Raw genomic sequence first — 15,769 nt, forward strand, 5'->3', positions numbered from 1 at the left:
CAGGTGCAGACTTCCATCTGTGTCACCGCTGATGAGGAAATACAGCGAGTGCTGGACGGAGCAGTGAGTGACAACAACCCCGCCCACATTTAAGAGGACTGTCTGAACAGACCGAGGGTCTAGGTACCATGTCTGAAGGGTTACTGCTGGTTCCAAAGGTACTGGACTGAAAGGGTTTGGTGGAGACGGGGCTTAAGTTGACATTTTAGTAAAGTATCTTCTTAATGTGTTGTTGGGTCCTGACACTTTTATACTGTGTGTGCAAAAGTTCCTGTATGGCTGTAAAACATTGAACTCTGATGCAGTTGAGAGGTTTGCCGTGTTTGCAGAGTGAATGTTCAACAGTCGGTGCCATATTTCAGGCATCAGTTCAGCAAAAAGGGAAAATTCAAACAAAAGTTGTCGGTTTAACTATTTTTCTCTTTGTCCTTCTGTTTATTCATTAACCAAAGACACGGCTCGGCTGATGGGATGAAAATGTGAGTCGTGAGTCACACTCACACTGGTAAAGAAGAAAGGTATTTTGTTGAAGAGCTCTTAGTGTTGCAGAGAAATGAAAAGCCGACAGCAGCTAATCCTCTCTGCTCGCTGAGAGCCGCTCTGAGAGCCAGCGCTCCCTGAACATTTAGAGATGTCGACCCGCTGACCTCAGAGTGGTTCTCCTCAGCGGGAAGGTTTTCGAAGACCGGCAATTTGAGCCCAGCATGCAGAGCGACGTCCCTGAGGGGGAAATTACACCTCTACCTGGATGTTTTCCACCGTTGACGGAGCACAAGTGCGCCGCGTTCGCTTATCAACCCCCCTGGGATAAATCCATTTCCTGGACACAGAAGAGGAGATGGGGAGGCACGAACAGAAATTCAACTGAAACCTGACAGGCGGCTTTTCACAGTGCATATCCAGCTCCTTTTCAGGTTGTCGCCCCTCATTTCATGGGCAGGATACATTTGTATGAGGGAAGCCATTACTGTAGCCGTCAACTGAAAGAAGGATGGTGAAAGGAGAGAGCGGCTGTGAAATTCAGCCAAAACGGCCTCAGAACAGGAATGATTCTGTAGTTGCAAAGTATTTCCATTCAGGGGAAGAAAGCACATAATGGAGGTGTTTGTCAGCTCTGAAAAGGTGGATGAGACTAATTTAAAACTACAAATCAGATTTTGGGAAGAGAAAATCACAACCTGAGATTCACCCTCTAATACGTCTTCAATACCAAGAATTAAGTCTGAGAAGAGATGACATTATTTCGTCCACCAAGAGCACTGAGTTCCTAAACTACTTAAAGTTCATCCCTTTTGATACCAACAGAGTTGCACATTGTTATCATGATATATTTGCTGTGACTATTCTAAACTATATGTTTAATTTCCTGACCTTTTGTCCAAGATTCTCTTCTTTTATACTCAATCATGTATTTTGTTGTGTTGTAATGCCTTGAATCTCTCCACAATGGATGTATTCAGCTGTTCCTGGGAAGGGCTTCCTCTTGTAGCAATTGTGTGTTTTTTGTGTGTGTACTTGTGTGGTTTTTTTGCATCAAATTTCCTATCAAACCATTTTCGTTTGATGAAAAGATGTGGAGAAGAAAGACATGGAGTGGCACAGAGCAAAGGGCCGCAGGTTGGAATTCAACCCAGGCCGCTGCAAAGAACTCCGCATACATGGGGCGCACACTCTACCAGATGAGTTAGAGGTTGCCTCATGGAAATACACTTTACTAACAAGTGCTGGACTTTCTGTCATTTGTAAGTGCAATTGCAACGTTACGTCAGTGTGGTAGCACTGTATCGTAATCAGCACAGTGCACCTGGGAAAGGCGCCGCCAAAAGTACCAGAGAGGAAGAAAAGAGTCATTTGGTCTTAGCATTATAAATGACATGGTGACATGCAGCAAATGGTTGCAAGCCGGAGTTGAATCTGTGACCGCTGCGGTGAGGCATCGACTATCCACTGCGCTACCGACGCCCCTAAGTAAAACATTTTTTAAACACAAATGATGCCTCTTTCCAACTGTAGTAAAGTCAACAATGAGCTACGACCTAATTTTCGTCAAAACCAGCCGACCGCCGAGATCAACAAATAACAATGCGTGCAGGCGGCCCTGACACAACCGTGCAGTGAGTGCAACACTGAACAGAGATAACCTGCTACAAAAATACTTAATAACTTCACTGTTATCCAGTGTAGTGTCCTCAAAATCACTTCACACATCAATGGTTTCTTGTTGGTTATACTGCTGCGTTTAAGTTTGGAAAATATGCTTTTTCATGATTTTGGGGGAATTTCTTTTGGGAAGAATGTTCAATAAATTCTCTCTCATACAGTGAAGTATCACCTAAATCACCTCACACAGATAGAACTCATAAGATACAAATACAAAAGTGTTGGGCTGGCTGAAGCCACGGTTCAGATTCAGGTGTGTGCACATGATCAGGATGGTACCGCCTCCGCCTCATGTTGAGAAAGGAAAAATCCTGTATTTTGTTAAATCAGATCTACAAAGAGGTCTGACTCTGCCTGACACGCTTTCTCCCCAAATCTGTGAAGATAAATGTGTGTTTTTAGCATGAATGCGTCCTCAGCTGCTGCTGCTGTCACCTGCACCACATTTCACTCTGACACCGGCCTTCAGCAGGAGTTTTCCTTATCTGTAATAAACTGTTTCACATTTTCAACCTGTTAGATGGAGGTTGAGTCATTTCGAATGCGAGCGGTCTCAACCTGCTGCTTTTCATAAATTCACCCATCTCCTCCTCTCCTATGGTTAAAGGCGAAACCACAGCGGCTCCATTTAGACACAGAAAAGGCGAGGAAGCCCACACAAAAAGCTGTCAGCAGGAGATAAGTCTCTGCTCACTTTGTGTAGCTGGAAATTGGCACTTTGACTCCCAGAATGCATTTGTTGCTGGCAGTGTTGCAACAAGCGGAAGAATAATGGTTTAATTTTCCCCCGACGCCGCCGTCCGCTCGCCGCCTCATACATATGCAGCTTATGAGCCGCAGCTTCTGGTGACTCCGTCGCTCATGAAAACTTAAAATTCTCCTACAACACAATATGTCAGCTGTGGTTCACTGCGCAGAAATTACCAGGACAGATGACATTTGTGGGAATGATTTTTTCTTCTCTGGCATGACTGCTCTGCTCTGCTGAAATGCTCCTCTGAAAAATGTTGTTATTGTTGGAAAATGTTTATTTCACCAAACTATAAACTTGAATCCAGTGGGCAGATGAAGAGGTGGAGAGGTAGGTGAGCAGGTAGATGGATGATGGATAGTAGGGCTACAACCTGCAGTTATTTACATCCTTTGACTTTTGTGCTGGTCTCGTTTGTTAGTGCTGGTGAGTTTGGTGCTCCACTCCACCAACATTAGCTATTATTAGCTATGTTCCTTATGTGGTACAAAGTCGGCACAAAATATCATTACATAAAGCTATAATGTGCCCAAACACTTGCCTCTTTTTAATAGAGGAATAGATGGTAACTCTTGAATGTGTGCATGCTGTACATCGTCCAGCTGCTACACTGTGCTCTTGCAGTTGCGTTCTTCCGAAGATACTCTATAACAGAAGATATCCCACTACAAGCTGCACCAATGGAACCAAATGGTGTACACTTCCTGTCTCCTAAGTGGGCGTGGTCGTCTCTCCACTGCATCCTCCACTTCGTTTGGGAGTGTAGTAAACGTAGTGAGGATGGATGAAATCAGACTGAAAACAATGCAACACTATCTACAGTGTTGTATAATGTACTATATAAAGTACTAGGGATGCAGGATAATATTGGCATGTCATCAGAATCGGCCAATATGGACTTTAATATGAACAATTAGAATCGGCCAACATGCTTCTTATTTTGCACAACCAATGAATATTGCATACATTGAAAAGTATTGTATTTCATGTCTCCATCTGCTGGTGGGCCATCATGATAAGAGTATACATGTATAATATGTTTATTCCACCACAGAAGAGACTTGATGATCACTGAAATTAGGTGGGGGAAAAATGTGGATATATTGATATCAGTATCGGTCAAATGAGTTGTAGCATAATGGCATATCAGATATTGGCCAAAAAAAATCCAATATCTTGCATCCCTGATGGTAACTATAGGAACTATAGGAACACTTGTTTTTAACTTATTTAATAGGATCTTCAATAGTGATATTGTTCATTTAATCTAAACAGTTGTTGCACTTTTACTCCAAATTTTCACTTTTGAAATCTTATGAAGGAGTTTTTAATTTACTGTACTCTTTGAAATTCTTTTACTACTAGATAGATTCCCCTCAACGATGAAGGGGTAGTGTTGAGAGGTAGGGAATTTTACCTATAAATTGGGACGCCACTTCATGCAAATTAGCATAACAGACATGTTCACCTACGTCATGCGTATCGTCGATGTAGGCTTCAGCATTAAAGGCTTCACAGAGAACTCGATATTCATGTCGGCTACATCGTGAATTAACGATTTTCAAGCATTCATATTCAAACTCAACGCTCACAGATAACAATGCATATACAGAAACAACACATTCCGACATATTTTGGAATTTCTGCATGCTTATTTGCGAAAATAGTACGCACAATTGTGCGATGGCTTTCTCATGGAAGCTGCCATCTTCCTGGAAAACTGGCCTGGCTGGATAGTTTCACAATGCATCCTGGGAAATTCAATCTTCCCCTCAGTTGAGATGGGTTTGTAAATGTGCATCACACGGCCCTTCAAATTAAGTGGGGATTTTAAGGGCTGAAAAGCACTTCACTAAAGTTTGGGAATTAATTGCATCAGACTACAGTTAACTTTAATGCTGAATTACAATGCAGTGCCAAAAAGACCTCTTATATCAGTATCAGTATCGGCAGATTTCCAAACTCAGGTTTTGGAATTGCAGCTGAAAAAAAGTGGTTAATCTCTAATACCAATAAAAGTGACAGGGAAAAGAATTAAAACACTCCACTAAATTTAACACCAGTGTCTCACTGGAAATGAAAACAGTTCAATTCAGAATGAGTGTAAAACTGACCTCATGTCTTTGAAAGGTTGGCCATGGATTCCAATGAAGGCAATTTGTGCTTAATGAGCTCAATATCTGGTATGGTCCTTTTAAAGAATTTTCATCAGTCTCAAATCATGTCTGAACATTTTTTCCAGCCACACGAGACACATTCGTCTTCCTGTGTTGTTTTTGGAGAAGTCGGTTTCCTAATGAAAGACATTTGTTAGATAATGAGACTCTTCTCTTCTCTGTAATGACGGTGTCAGACTCTGTCACACTTTAACAATGACTCTAATCTTGTACTTTTGTTCTGTTTCTCATCCATCTTGACTCCCCATCATCTTCTGCTCTTCCTCTCCATCTGTTCCTAATTGATTACACCCTCCTCTGCCAACGTCTCTCCTCTCATTCCTCCTCCAAAACTCTTTCTCTCTGTACTTTACTTTTCTCCTCCATCTTCTCTCATGTCTTTCTCAGGTGAACAAGCAGCAGCTGCAGGCGGTGAAGGAGCGTTTCCTGGCCTTCCTCAACGGGGAAACTCAGATTGTGGCGGATGAAGCTTTCTGTAACGCTGTGAGGAGCTACTATGAGGCAAGACCACTGTACCTTTACTCTGCTCTCCTCTTTTTTGCTTTTTAATTCTGACAGTGATCCAGGTGTCCTTCAGAGACAACTGGAGGCACAGTTTGGAGAGTTGGGACTCTCCTTTGGTTACAGATGTGCCGTGACAAAACTGTCATGCTATGATTATTGTGGTCCAATATGCAAACAGTTTTACCCTCCGAGCCTGAAGTGAATTTTTGCTACGGGCAGAGCTGGCCTGTGAGGAAGAACGTAATACGTTTGAATCTTGAGGGAGCCAGTTTCCTTTTATCAGCTCATACAATGTGTGCCCTGTTTTTTTTTGCTTAAAGCAACAAATTGACACTGTGGTTGCTCCGGCAGGGCAACCAGCCAATGTTAGCATAGCAAGCTATGGCCACAGTAGCTACAGCTAGCCGGACGTGGAGCCTGGTTTGTTGGCCCTGCTGTGGTGTTTGTATCTCTGTCTGACTGATACACAGCTGCACCTTCATGTGCACTACTCATAAAGGCAAAGGTGCTGCACAGTGTTCACTTTGGCAGCTGAGGAAGAAAGTAATCACAGTTATTACTGGAGCTGATGCGAATACTTCGAAGCTTTGATTGCCATGTTAATCGATGTCCAAATCAGTTTTCGAAAGCTCTGTTTTTTTTTACCATCACCCAAAAAATCCCCAAATAACCCATAAATCAAGAAATAGTAATCCAACATTATTCATTTTGCATCAACATCAGTTCTAAGTTATTCTCAGACAAGGACATTAGAACATAATGATAGGCCTAGTGTTGTGTCTCCGACAATGTGACCACCTCTGACAGGCTTACAGATACGCTAGCAAGATGTCGATAAAGTCTAGTAGGGGCTCCAGAGTTTACAAAGATGACCCCCAAAGAGCCGAGTGTCGAATTTGCCAAACTAAACTGTTATATCACAAATCTGCAACCACCTGGCAGATCACCAGAAAACTGTACGTAACAGCTTAGCGGTGTTGCAAAGTATTTTTTTTTCTGGCTATTATAGTTTGTGTTTCTGCAACCTGCATGCTAATGTGGCTTAAGTACTATTCGGACGGGATTAGTTTTACATAGGGATGTGGACTAATTTCAGTTTACCGCAGGATGTCTGCAATATAAATGTCCAATTTGCACGGACAAGAAATCTCTGTAATTCTACCAGAGATGGGAGTGGCCTGTCGGCATGTGCGTGCTACGTTGCTTCCTGTATGTGTGATAATAATTAATGATTAGCCCAATATGAAATATTGCCCATGATCAGGATTGTGTGTACACAACGCTTAGCAATATGGATTTATATTAGGCCTACCTAACACAACCAGAAGTCTTGTGGCTCCGAAAAGTGCTTTCTTCTCGACCTTTTTGATTGGTCGCCCACGTAGGGCTGTGCGATCATTAGAAGAATGTCCACTATCACGACTGCTGACACCGAATGCTTCTTCAAGCGCCTCCATCATCAAAAAAACGCGGAAAACTAGTTGTTAACACGGGATTAATATTACCCGAGGTATTTTCTCTGGACCTTTTTACAGAAGGTAAAAGTTGCCGTAATTTTTACTGACATTCCCCGTAATGATTACAGACATGGTGCGTTCAGACGGGACTAAAATCCCTGGTAATAATTACTTTACCCCACGTCTCCACGTTAAACTAATCCCGTCCGAATAGGGCTTTATTGTCAAGTTATTTTAGATGCAAGAACTGCAACATGATGTTTCAAAAAATGTCCTTTGGTCTCTCATCCCTCCTCCAACTATCAATTCATTTTCAATATTTCTCAGTTAAGCTTAGATGCTACAGAAGTGGTCGGGACAGCTATACAGCAATACAAACCATGACGACAATTGGCAGTGTCATTACCATCTGCATGTATATTTTCAAATAAGTGTATCACTCATGTTTCCCTCTCATCAATGCTATCTGGGGATCTTTAGGAACCTCACAATTGTGTCACAGTTCGATTTGAAACAAACTTATCTTTCGAAAAGGATCCCTTAAATTAAGTTATTAAATAATTCATACCAAGATACATTCTCAGTGGGACATTTTAAATTCTAAAACACCACCAACTTACTAACAGAAAATAGAACAGCAAATCTAAAACAGTAAGCTTCACCAGAATTTAATTAGTATCAGTAAATATTAGAAACACACACAGACAAAGTATATTAGAACAAATGTATTAATGAAGGAAGAAAAATAAAATTAAAACACAGCTTATGAAATAAACAGAAATCTGAACTATAATAAATATTGAATACATTTTTTATTAATTAGCTGGAACTGCAAAATAGTCGTCACATTGTAATTAAACTTCTTGTAATTTTTCTTTTCAGTAACAAACTTTTTCCAGTTAACATTAAACGGACTAAACTTCAGTCAGAAGTTGAAAACATCTTTGGCATTTATGCACCGAGCGACTTACACACACACACACACACACACACACACACACACACAGATGCAGATAAATCTGTGATCAGCTAAAATCAGTCAGTCACTGATCCAGCATGTCTCTGTCAGACTTCATGTAGCAAGTTCATTGTTGGTGTCTGTGAGAATAAGACCCAGGTATTAGAAATGATTAGAAAACTACCAGAAATACTCCTTTGACTTCAGAGCTGTTGTTTGGAGGTTCTTTTCTCCTTCCTGTGGTTTCAAACTGTCCCGCATTCAGCGCTGGTTGTTGGACCATCGTACCTCCGTCCACCTCCACACCACTGATGACAGAGTGGTTGTTGAGCTCTTATGGCACAGAGTAATGAAATTTATCACCAGAGTCAGGCTGAAACCGATTAAAAAATCGACCTCACCAGCTGTTTTTATTGTGAGGTGGTTTTTCTGTCTTCAGGAGCACAGTGCCACAAATCTCTCTCCTCCAAAGCAGAGCTTTTTAATTTCCATCACCTTTGCTCCCTGTAACCACCCACATCTCCAAACAGCTTCTCTCGGTTATCATTGAAAATACTTTTTCATGCACACTCATCTACTAAAGGCCTTTGCACACTGAGTCAGTTTTTTTTAATCCGTCATCTGAAGAAACGTATCTGCTGCGTTTTATTGTTCTATTCATTGTGAAAAATCACAACACATGACAATATGAAAAGACACATTTCCTCCTTCGCCTCCCTCCACTGGAGTTACCTATCTGACTGTCATCACTCTCTCCCTGTCTGTCATTTGGCACCACAGCTGAATGAAGGGGTGGAGCTGTCCTCCTCCTCGTCATCATCATCCACCTGAATATTACTATCAGACCTGTTGAACCTGAGTTATTAAATGATTCTGTGCGTCCTGTTCCTCTGTCTTGTCCACATTGTCCTCACTGATTCTTGGTCAAACGTCTCTAAAGGCTCTGACGGATGCGAAAATGCAGAAAATCGAACCTGTTCGAAATTTTAATGGTGGACAAAAGTTTTGGACTCAGTGTGCAAACGTAATTGACACAATGTGAAGTATTCATATTTAGACGTGCAACAATATTGGACCAAATAAACAGACTCATTGTGCAAAGGCCTTAAGGCTGTTGCGGTGAAGGAATTTCCCCTGCGTTGATTAAGGGTGGCTCAAAAGCTGATATGCAGTATTACCACCATTTTTTGTTGTTTTTGCAAATGACTTCATTCATCCTGATTTTAAGCGCTTTATAAATAAGCCTTAGTGTCGGGCTATAGATCGAATCAAATTGGTAATAACGTCTGGGTACAAAAACCCCTGTCACAAACTTTAAATGAAACGGTGAGCAGATGCTGCCTCAGTTGTTTAATTTTTAGCCACCACGTAAAAAAGGACCCACCTAAAAGAATCAGTGTCAGTTTATGGATATGCTATACGCAGAATATTTTCATGGCTTTTCCTTGCTGTCAGACAGCCCCAACTGCAAACTGAAGCAGTTATCGGTTATCGTACCATGAAAATCTCATACCGTTGAAACCCTCCTTGAAATGTTCCAGTTGCTGCTGAAATTGAGAAATAAACAAGTTGGCCTATTTCACATACAATCACTATTTTACATTTAATCCAAAACAATTGCCAGTTGTCTACCTGGAAGTGTACACGTTGATTTTATTTTATTTTTCGGCATTTTGCTGCTTTTTAAATGACAAAGATGACACAGTTTTAAAACTAGTGCTGTAGTCAACCAAAGAAATCTTTGTCGACTAAAGTCGCACATAATCTTCAACTAATCGATTAGTCGTGGGGGGAAAAAAAATCTGCACGTTATTTTTACTTCTGCGGTGGTGTGTCTGTGTCACTCTGCAGTTACACCTCCAAAACACTAGTCGGCAGTGGAGGATTGTGTTAAGTGCTGTAAAGTTTAGTTCAAATCAAACTTTATTTATATAGTTGATTCAAAACACACATTAAACAGACATTAAACACACATTAAACACACATTAAACATGGCTTAATAGAGACAATTTCAAACACAAGTACACAAATCAGCTTCACTATAACTCGCAGCATTCACAGACAAACACTTGTCTTTATCTGGACACATTTCCCCACAAATACAACATGCTAATGTTATTAGCGTTAGCCTATGGCATTTTACATTGTATAAATTAGCCTAGCAACTAGCGATCTTTTCCTTTTCTCATATGAAACCAGGGACAACAGCAACATGTAACAAAGGTAACGGCACATAATTTGGCTCCATTACAACTAGGCCTGACCCAAAACAATTTCAAGCTTCGAAGCTTTGTTTGATGGCACGGGATTCCTAGGGTTGCAAGAAACTACCTTTTCGCCATAATTTGGAAGTTATTAACTTTTTTGGACTTTTTTTTTTTCTTCTTGCTCCAGTGTTTAGCCCAGAGTTGAGTATTTTTGAACCAGGCCCCCAGGGATTGTGCTCAGCCTTGCTTCCAAGGCCACACGTGGTATTGCAGCAAATAAAATTCCCTGTGGCCCAAGAAGCATTTTCTCCCTCGACCACCATCATTAAAGAGACTTCTGTAAAACTGTTGACAGGACACTTTGAACTGCAAACAAGGTCAATTATGACTCTTTCTATTAAGAATTTTTGATCTGTGGAGTTTTTATATATGTAAAACTTTCCTTGAGCCAAATGGGAGAAACACTTATTCAGGGGGTTGTACACCCCAGAAGTAAACTTGGAAGGTAGAAACTTTTTTTGCGGTTTCTGCGACAGCCCTGCCGTCTACTGTCTTTGGGGCTCTTTGGATCATGTCATCTCTGCAGCATCTTCTCAGCCATCTTTTTGGGATTTTTCCAGAAATGTGCTCAGTGTTTGGATGGAAACTTGTCCTCTGACTCCTCCAGAGACACTGTTACACACCCTCCCACGTCGGCTTGTGTTTCCGTCTCCAGTGTCGGAGGAGGACAGCTGTGAGCACAGATTGCAGTGAATTTCCTCACTCTTTTTTTTTCTCCCATTTTTATACTCCGTCTCTCTCTCTCTCTCTCTCTTATCTGTTGCTCCTATGCCTCCGTCTCCCCCTCTATCTCACCCGAATCTTTGTCTTCCCCTCCTCTGCTGAAGTGCCTATCATCTGCTGTGAGATGGAGATCTTATCGGCCACTTGCAGCTCGTCTTCTTAATTGCCAGCAAGTGTGAGACGAGAGGATCTCACTGAAACTCTCAATCACAGCTTTTGTATCGCTGCAGTGGAGCTGACGGCCCGAATAATCAAAGTGAGACGACTCGTCCTCCTCAGTGGACATCATCATCCTCATGAGATCAGCCACAAAACACTTGTCATGTTTCAGATGTCCTCCTGAGACATCACACTGTCATATTTTAGTGGAGTCAGAGCATCAGGGCATCACCTCCCTGCTCACACATAATAACAACAACAGGGATTTGTGCTGTTCTACATTTTTCATAAACTGATGTTCCACATGAGGGAAGAGGGCTGTCTCCGCAGAGAAGCATGAGATGATCTATTTCTGCCTCTTGCCATGCTCCGACTCTGCATCACTCCTGGTAGACGACATGTCGACTGTTTAAAAATGACAAACAAACAATGTCAGTGTGAGATCAGATACGAACATGTAAGGTTTTTATAATAAGAACATCACAACTCTGGAAATGAGTTGAAGATGTTTCCATTCAGGATTCAACAGCATTTTTTTTTTTTACTTGTCCATGCACACAATACCTGCCCAAACTCAGTTATTACTAACACATATACAGGTTGTTTTATATATTAGCAATTATCAAATAATAACAAAGACCATTATTTTTTGATAATTAGCAGCATTATTTGCAATGAGCCACCTGGCCTGGCATCTTCAAAGATTTTAATTAAAGGCAGGTAATTAATTAAGTGTGGAGTGTGGAAGAGGCCACAGGGTTACAATCTTAAAGTCTTTTTTTCTTTTGAATGCGACAGTCAAGACAAGCAGTTCATAGCGTCATCTTGCAACTCTCAATACATCCTGCAAATCAGTCAACTCTAAAACCAATTGAAGCACCTGGATCATCGAACAGTGAGTAAACTAAACCAGAGACAGTGAGCTCATCATATCTCCCATTATGGCGTCTGTGGGTGGCTATTTTTTAACTTATTTGGACGCAGCAGTATCCACCTTGCTCTCAAACTTGCAGCAAACTGTGTAAAAACTGTTGGATTTTCACCCACATCCTCTAAAGCCACCTGTAACAGCCTGTGCTGTTTCCCTTTTTCCTCTCCTGTAGCTTTACCCAGGTGTGCTGCTTGCATCACAAGGTGCATTGCTTGGCAAGGTGCACCTGGCCCAGGGAGAGAAATGCTTTAGAGCTTTTGTATCAACAGCAGAGCAGAGAGGCCTCTGGCATTATTGTCATGTTTGCATGTCTTATATTAAAGAATCCCCTGGATTTGATTTCTGTAAAGGTGTCTGTGGTTGAGTTGGGTTGAGTGTTGTTCGCCCCAAAGGGCTGCCCAAAGGTGGGATGTAAAAAGAAAGTGAGTACGTTTACATACACTAAATAGTCCGGTTTTTGCCCATGTTTCAAAAGGGGACCCCAGACCTCCCTCCCCCCAGCAATGCTTTTCAGCTCCTCCTGGAGGACCCCGAGGCGTTGCCAGGCAAGATGAGATATATAATTCCTCCAGCGTGTCCTGGGTCTGCCCCGGGGCCTCCTACCAGAAGGACATGCCTAGAACACCTCTAACAGGAGGCGTCCAGGAGGATCCTGATCAGATGCCCGAAACACCTCAACTGACCCCTTTAAATGCGAAGGAGCAGCGGCTCTACTCCGAGCTCCCTTCAGATGTCCGTGCTCCTCCCCCTATCTCTAAGGCTGAGCCCAGACACCCTACAGGAAACTCATTTCAACTACTTGTATATGTGATCTCATTCTTTCGGTCACTACCCAGAGCTCATGACCATAGGTGAGGGTTGGGACGTAGATGGACCAGTAAATCAAAAGCTTTGCCTTCTGGCTCAGCTCCCTCTTCACCACGATGGTCCAGCGCAGTGCACCAAACTGCTGATAGCATACCGCTAATGAAAATGAATATTCCACTAATATCCCTGTGTACATGCAGCTCTGCATGCTCCTTTTAACGTGCCCCAACATATTATTCATCACATCAAAACAGAAAACGTTATAAACAGCTGGAGCCGCTTGTCATTTTGCTTCTTTGCATTAAAATAAGATTTTATGAAAGTGTTCTACCAGTGGCGCTCTTGTTGGACTGTGCCAGCACAGCCTCCCTATTTCATTTTTTCAACCACCTTCTTGAAAAGGTTAGAGTTGTATCCAAAAACCTGTTGGTATCCAAGTCTTCCATAATGTTTAAAAGTTGGTGTTTCTTTTTCCAACTAGAAATGTGGGCTTTTCTTTTGGGCATACATTTCTACTCCTGATAACAGGAGGAAACAAGGGGATGATGTCATACATTAATGGTCTCCATGCTGGACCCAAACTGGGGACCTTGCAACTAAATTGTCAACATTTTGTTTAATGGTACACAGTAAACTGTAATATCACTCGACCATCATTGCACTGTAAATAGCTGTGGTGAAAAGCACCAGTAAAGCAATCCACAATCATCAGCAGCCACAGCGAGGAGAGCAGGAGAGCGTTCTGTAGATGGGGTGAATCATCAGCGGAGGAGGAAACTCTGAACTGGCAGCCCAACAGGAAGTGAGACAGCTGGAAAGTCAACAGGATTTCACAGCTTTCACACTGATTTTCCTCATCACAAGGTTGCATCACTTTTGTAAATGTTTATCTCCTTCAGTGAAAGAGTTTATCTCCTCTGCTGCATCAGCATCTCACTAGGCTGTGAGGTGAAACGGTTCAGATCTGAAACACAAAGGTTTCATTCAGACTGTTTACAGTATAAAAGCTGCTGCGGAGTCCTTGAGACCAACAAACTGCAAACAAACTGTGAGTGGAAGAAATAAAGTGATGTCTGATTTGAAAATGGAGGACAAACAGGAATACTTCATGAAGAAGGACTTTGTAGTAATCAGATAATAATAATCAGTTTGATAGCAAAATATGTCGACTGCACTAGTCACATTACAGTAAACACAGTATTGTGGTACATAATGTTGTTGCTGAGACATGTTTTAGGCTGCTGTCAGCCCTAGAGTGGTCTCCTCTGGTCTGAATCAGGGACTCATGTTGTTCCAAAGTTGTATAATTGCCTAGAGTTGGTTGGTGTTCTCACGGCAGCATTTACAAGAGGACCAGATCAAATGCCTTGTGTGAGAAAGCTGCTCTTGATTGGTCAGAATTTCCATGTGGGAAAAATCCAGGAAGTAAAGCAAACGTTGAAGAAGAGTACACTTGCAAGATAAATGTGACACTTTCTAATGTCACAATGGAGGGACAACTACGCAGGTTGATTTTAGCGCTGCTCATCGTGGACTATATTGCTGTCATTGTTCATTTTAGTCAAACCATACAGTTTGAAAACGAGGCGCGGCTCCAACTAGAAAACAATGTTTTGATGCATTGGATGTGCTGAATGTGCATATTAAGGCAGTACAGGAGGAGGTGCACATTAATAATCCTCCAGGACTGTAACATGCTCATGTTTAACCCAAACAATGTGTCATGTGACTGCAGTTGCTTCACATCCAGGTCGGAACACCTTCTCACCACAAACCAACCGCACCAGAGTTCCTTTGGAACCGGACTGAGACCACCTCTTCAAGAAGGTCTTGGTCTGGTTGTTTTGGTGCACACCTGAGTGTGATTGCTATGTTCACACCTGCCCAAATGAACCACACTGAGGGGGCAAATAAAGTTGAGTTTGATTGAACTGAACCAAACAGGGCAGGTGTGAAAGCAGCCTTGTTATGTGCATCACAGTGGAACTTAAACATTTTAATAGACTGATTAGTTTATTGACAGAAACTTAATTGGCAACTATTTTTATAAGTATAGGTGATTAATCATCTCAGTCAAATAAATGCCACTTATTACCAGTGCCATACGAAAATAGTCGCACCAGAAGAGGTTAGGGTTAAGAGGTGATGGGTTGGTTGCCTGGAAACAATAAAAATGCACATTGAGGGTTTTTTTTTTACTAGTGGCATTCAATTATAAAAAGAAAAGACAGTGTGGTGCACCTTGTGTTTTGCAACCTGCAAAACGCTGTCTGTATGATCGGGGCCTCAATCACCAGACTTTGACCTGATAGAAAATTTGCGGAAGAAGCTTAAGATCAAGATTCACCATCTGGCCCCTTAGAACCTTCTTCATTTAAGACTGTCTGTGTGGAATAATGGACCAAAATCCCATCTGAACACTGTGAGAGATTGATTCCTTCACACAGGAGGCATCTTATAAACTGGCATTGCAAACAAACATTCTTCCACCAATTATTAAGTATATTTCAGTTGGCGTGTTCAGTACTCTTTCCTGTGTTATTCCGCTTTATTGCACATAACTTTTTTTATGGATTGAAACGTTATTATTTCTTCATCTTTATACTTTTATTGAGTTCTATGTCTGGTGTATATTTCATGTGAATAGCTGCATTGGAAATATGATTAATGGAAAAAAATGCTGACGCATTTGACACTTATTTCCCTCACTGTGTATAAAGTTTTCGCTCTAACAGGTGGGCAGGTTTGTAGGTGTTCTCAACAATGGGGATCAGTGATCAGTGATTAGGAACACTGGTATGCTCAGTCATGTTTTTGTCAGGCTGCTGTGTGATTGAATGAACATACTGCTGCTCTCTCCTACTCACTGAGCACA

General features: G+C 41.7%; 1 protein-coding gene across 2 annotated transcripts in view; it reads left to right on the plus strand.

Annotated features, from left to right (window-relative positions):
• cadps2 (Ca++-dependent secretion activator 2) overlaps nt 1–15,769 on the plus strand; it is a 633,342-nt gene that overhangs the window by 363,009 nt on the left and 254,564 nt on the right. For both annotated transcript variants that reach the window (XM_050072844.1, XM_050072843.1), the window contains exon 2: nt 5,476–5,589. In XM_050072844.1, the coding sequence (XP_049928801.1) occupies nt 5,476–5,589 (114 nt within the window). The remainder of the gene's footprint in view (nt 1–5,475; nt 5,590–15,769) is intronic.

This window comes from Epinephelus moara, chromosome 20 (genome assembly GCF_006386435.1).
Source record: "Epinephelus moara isolate mb chromosome 20, YSFRI_EMoa_1.0, whole genome shotgun sequence".
Lineage (NCBI taxonomy): Eukaryota > Metazoa > Chordata > Actinopteri > Perciformes > Serranidae > Epinephelus > Epinephelus moara.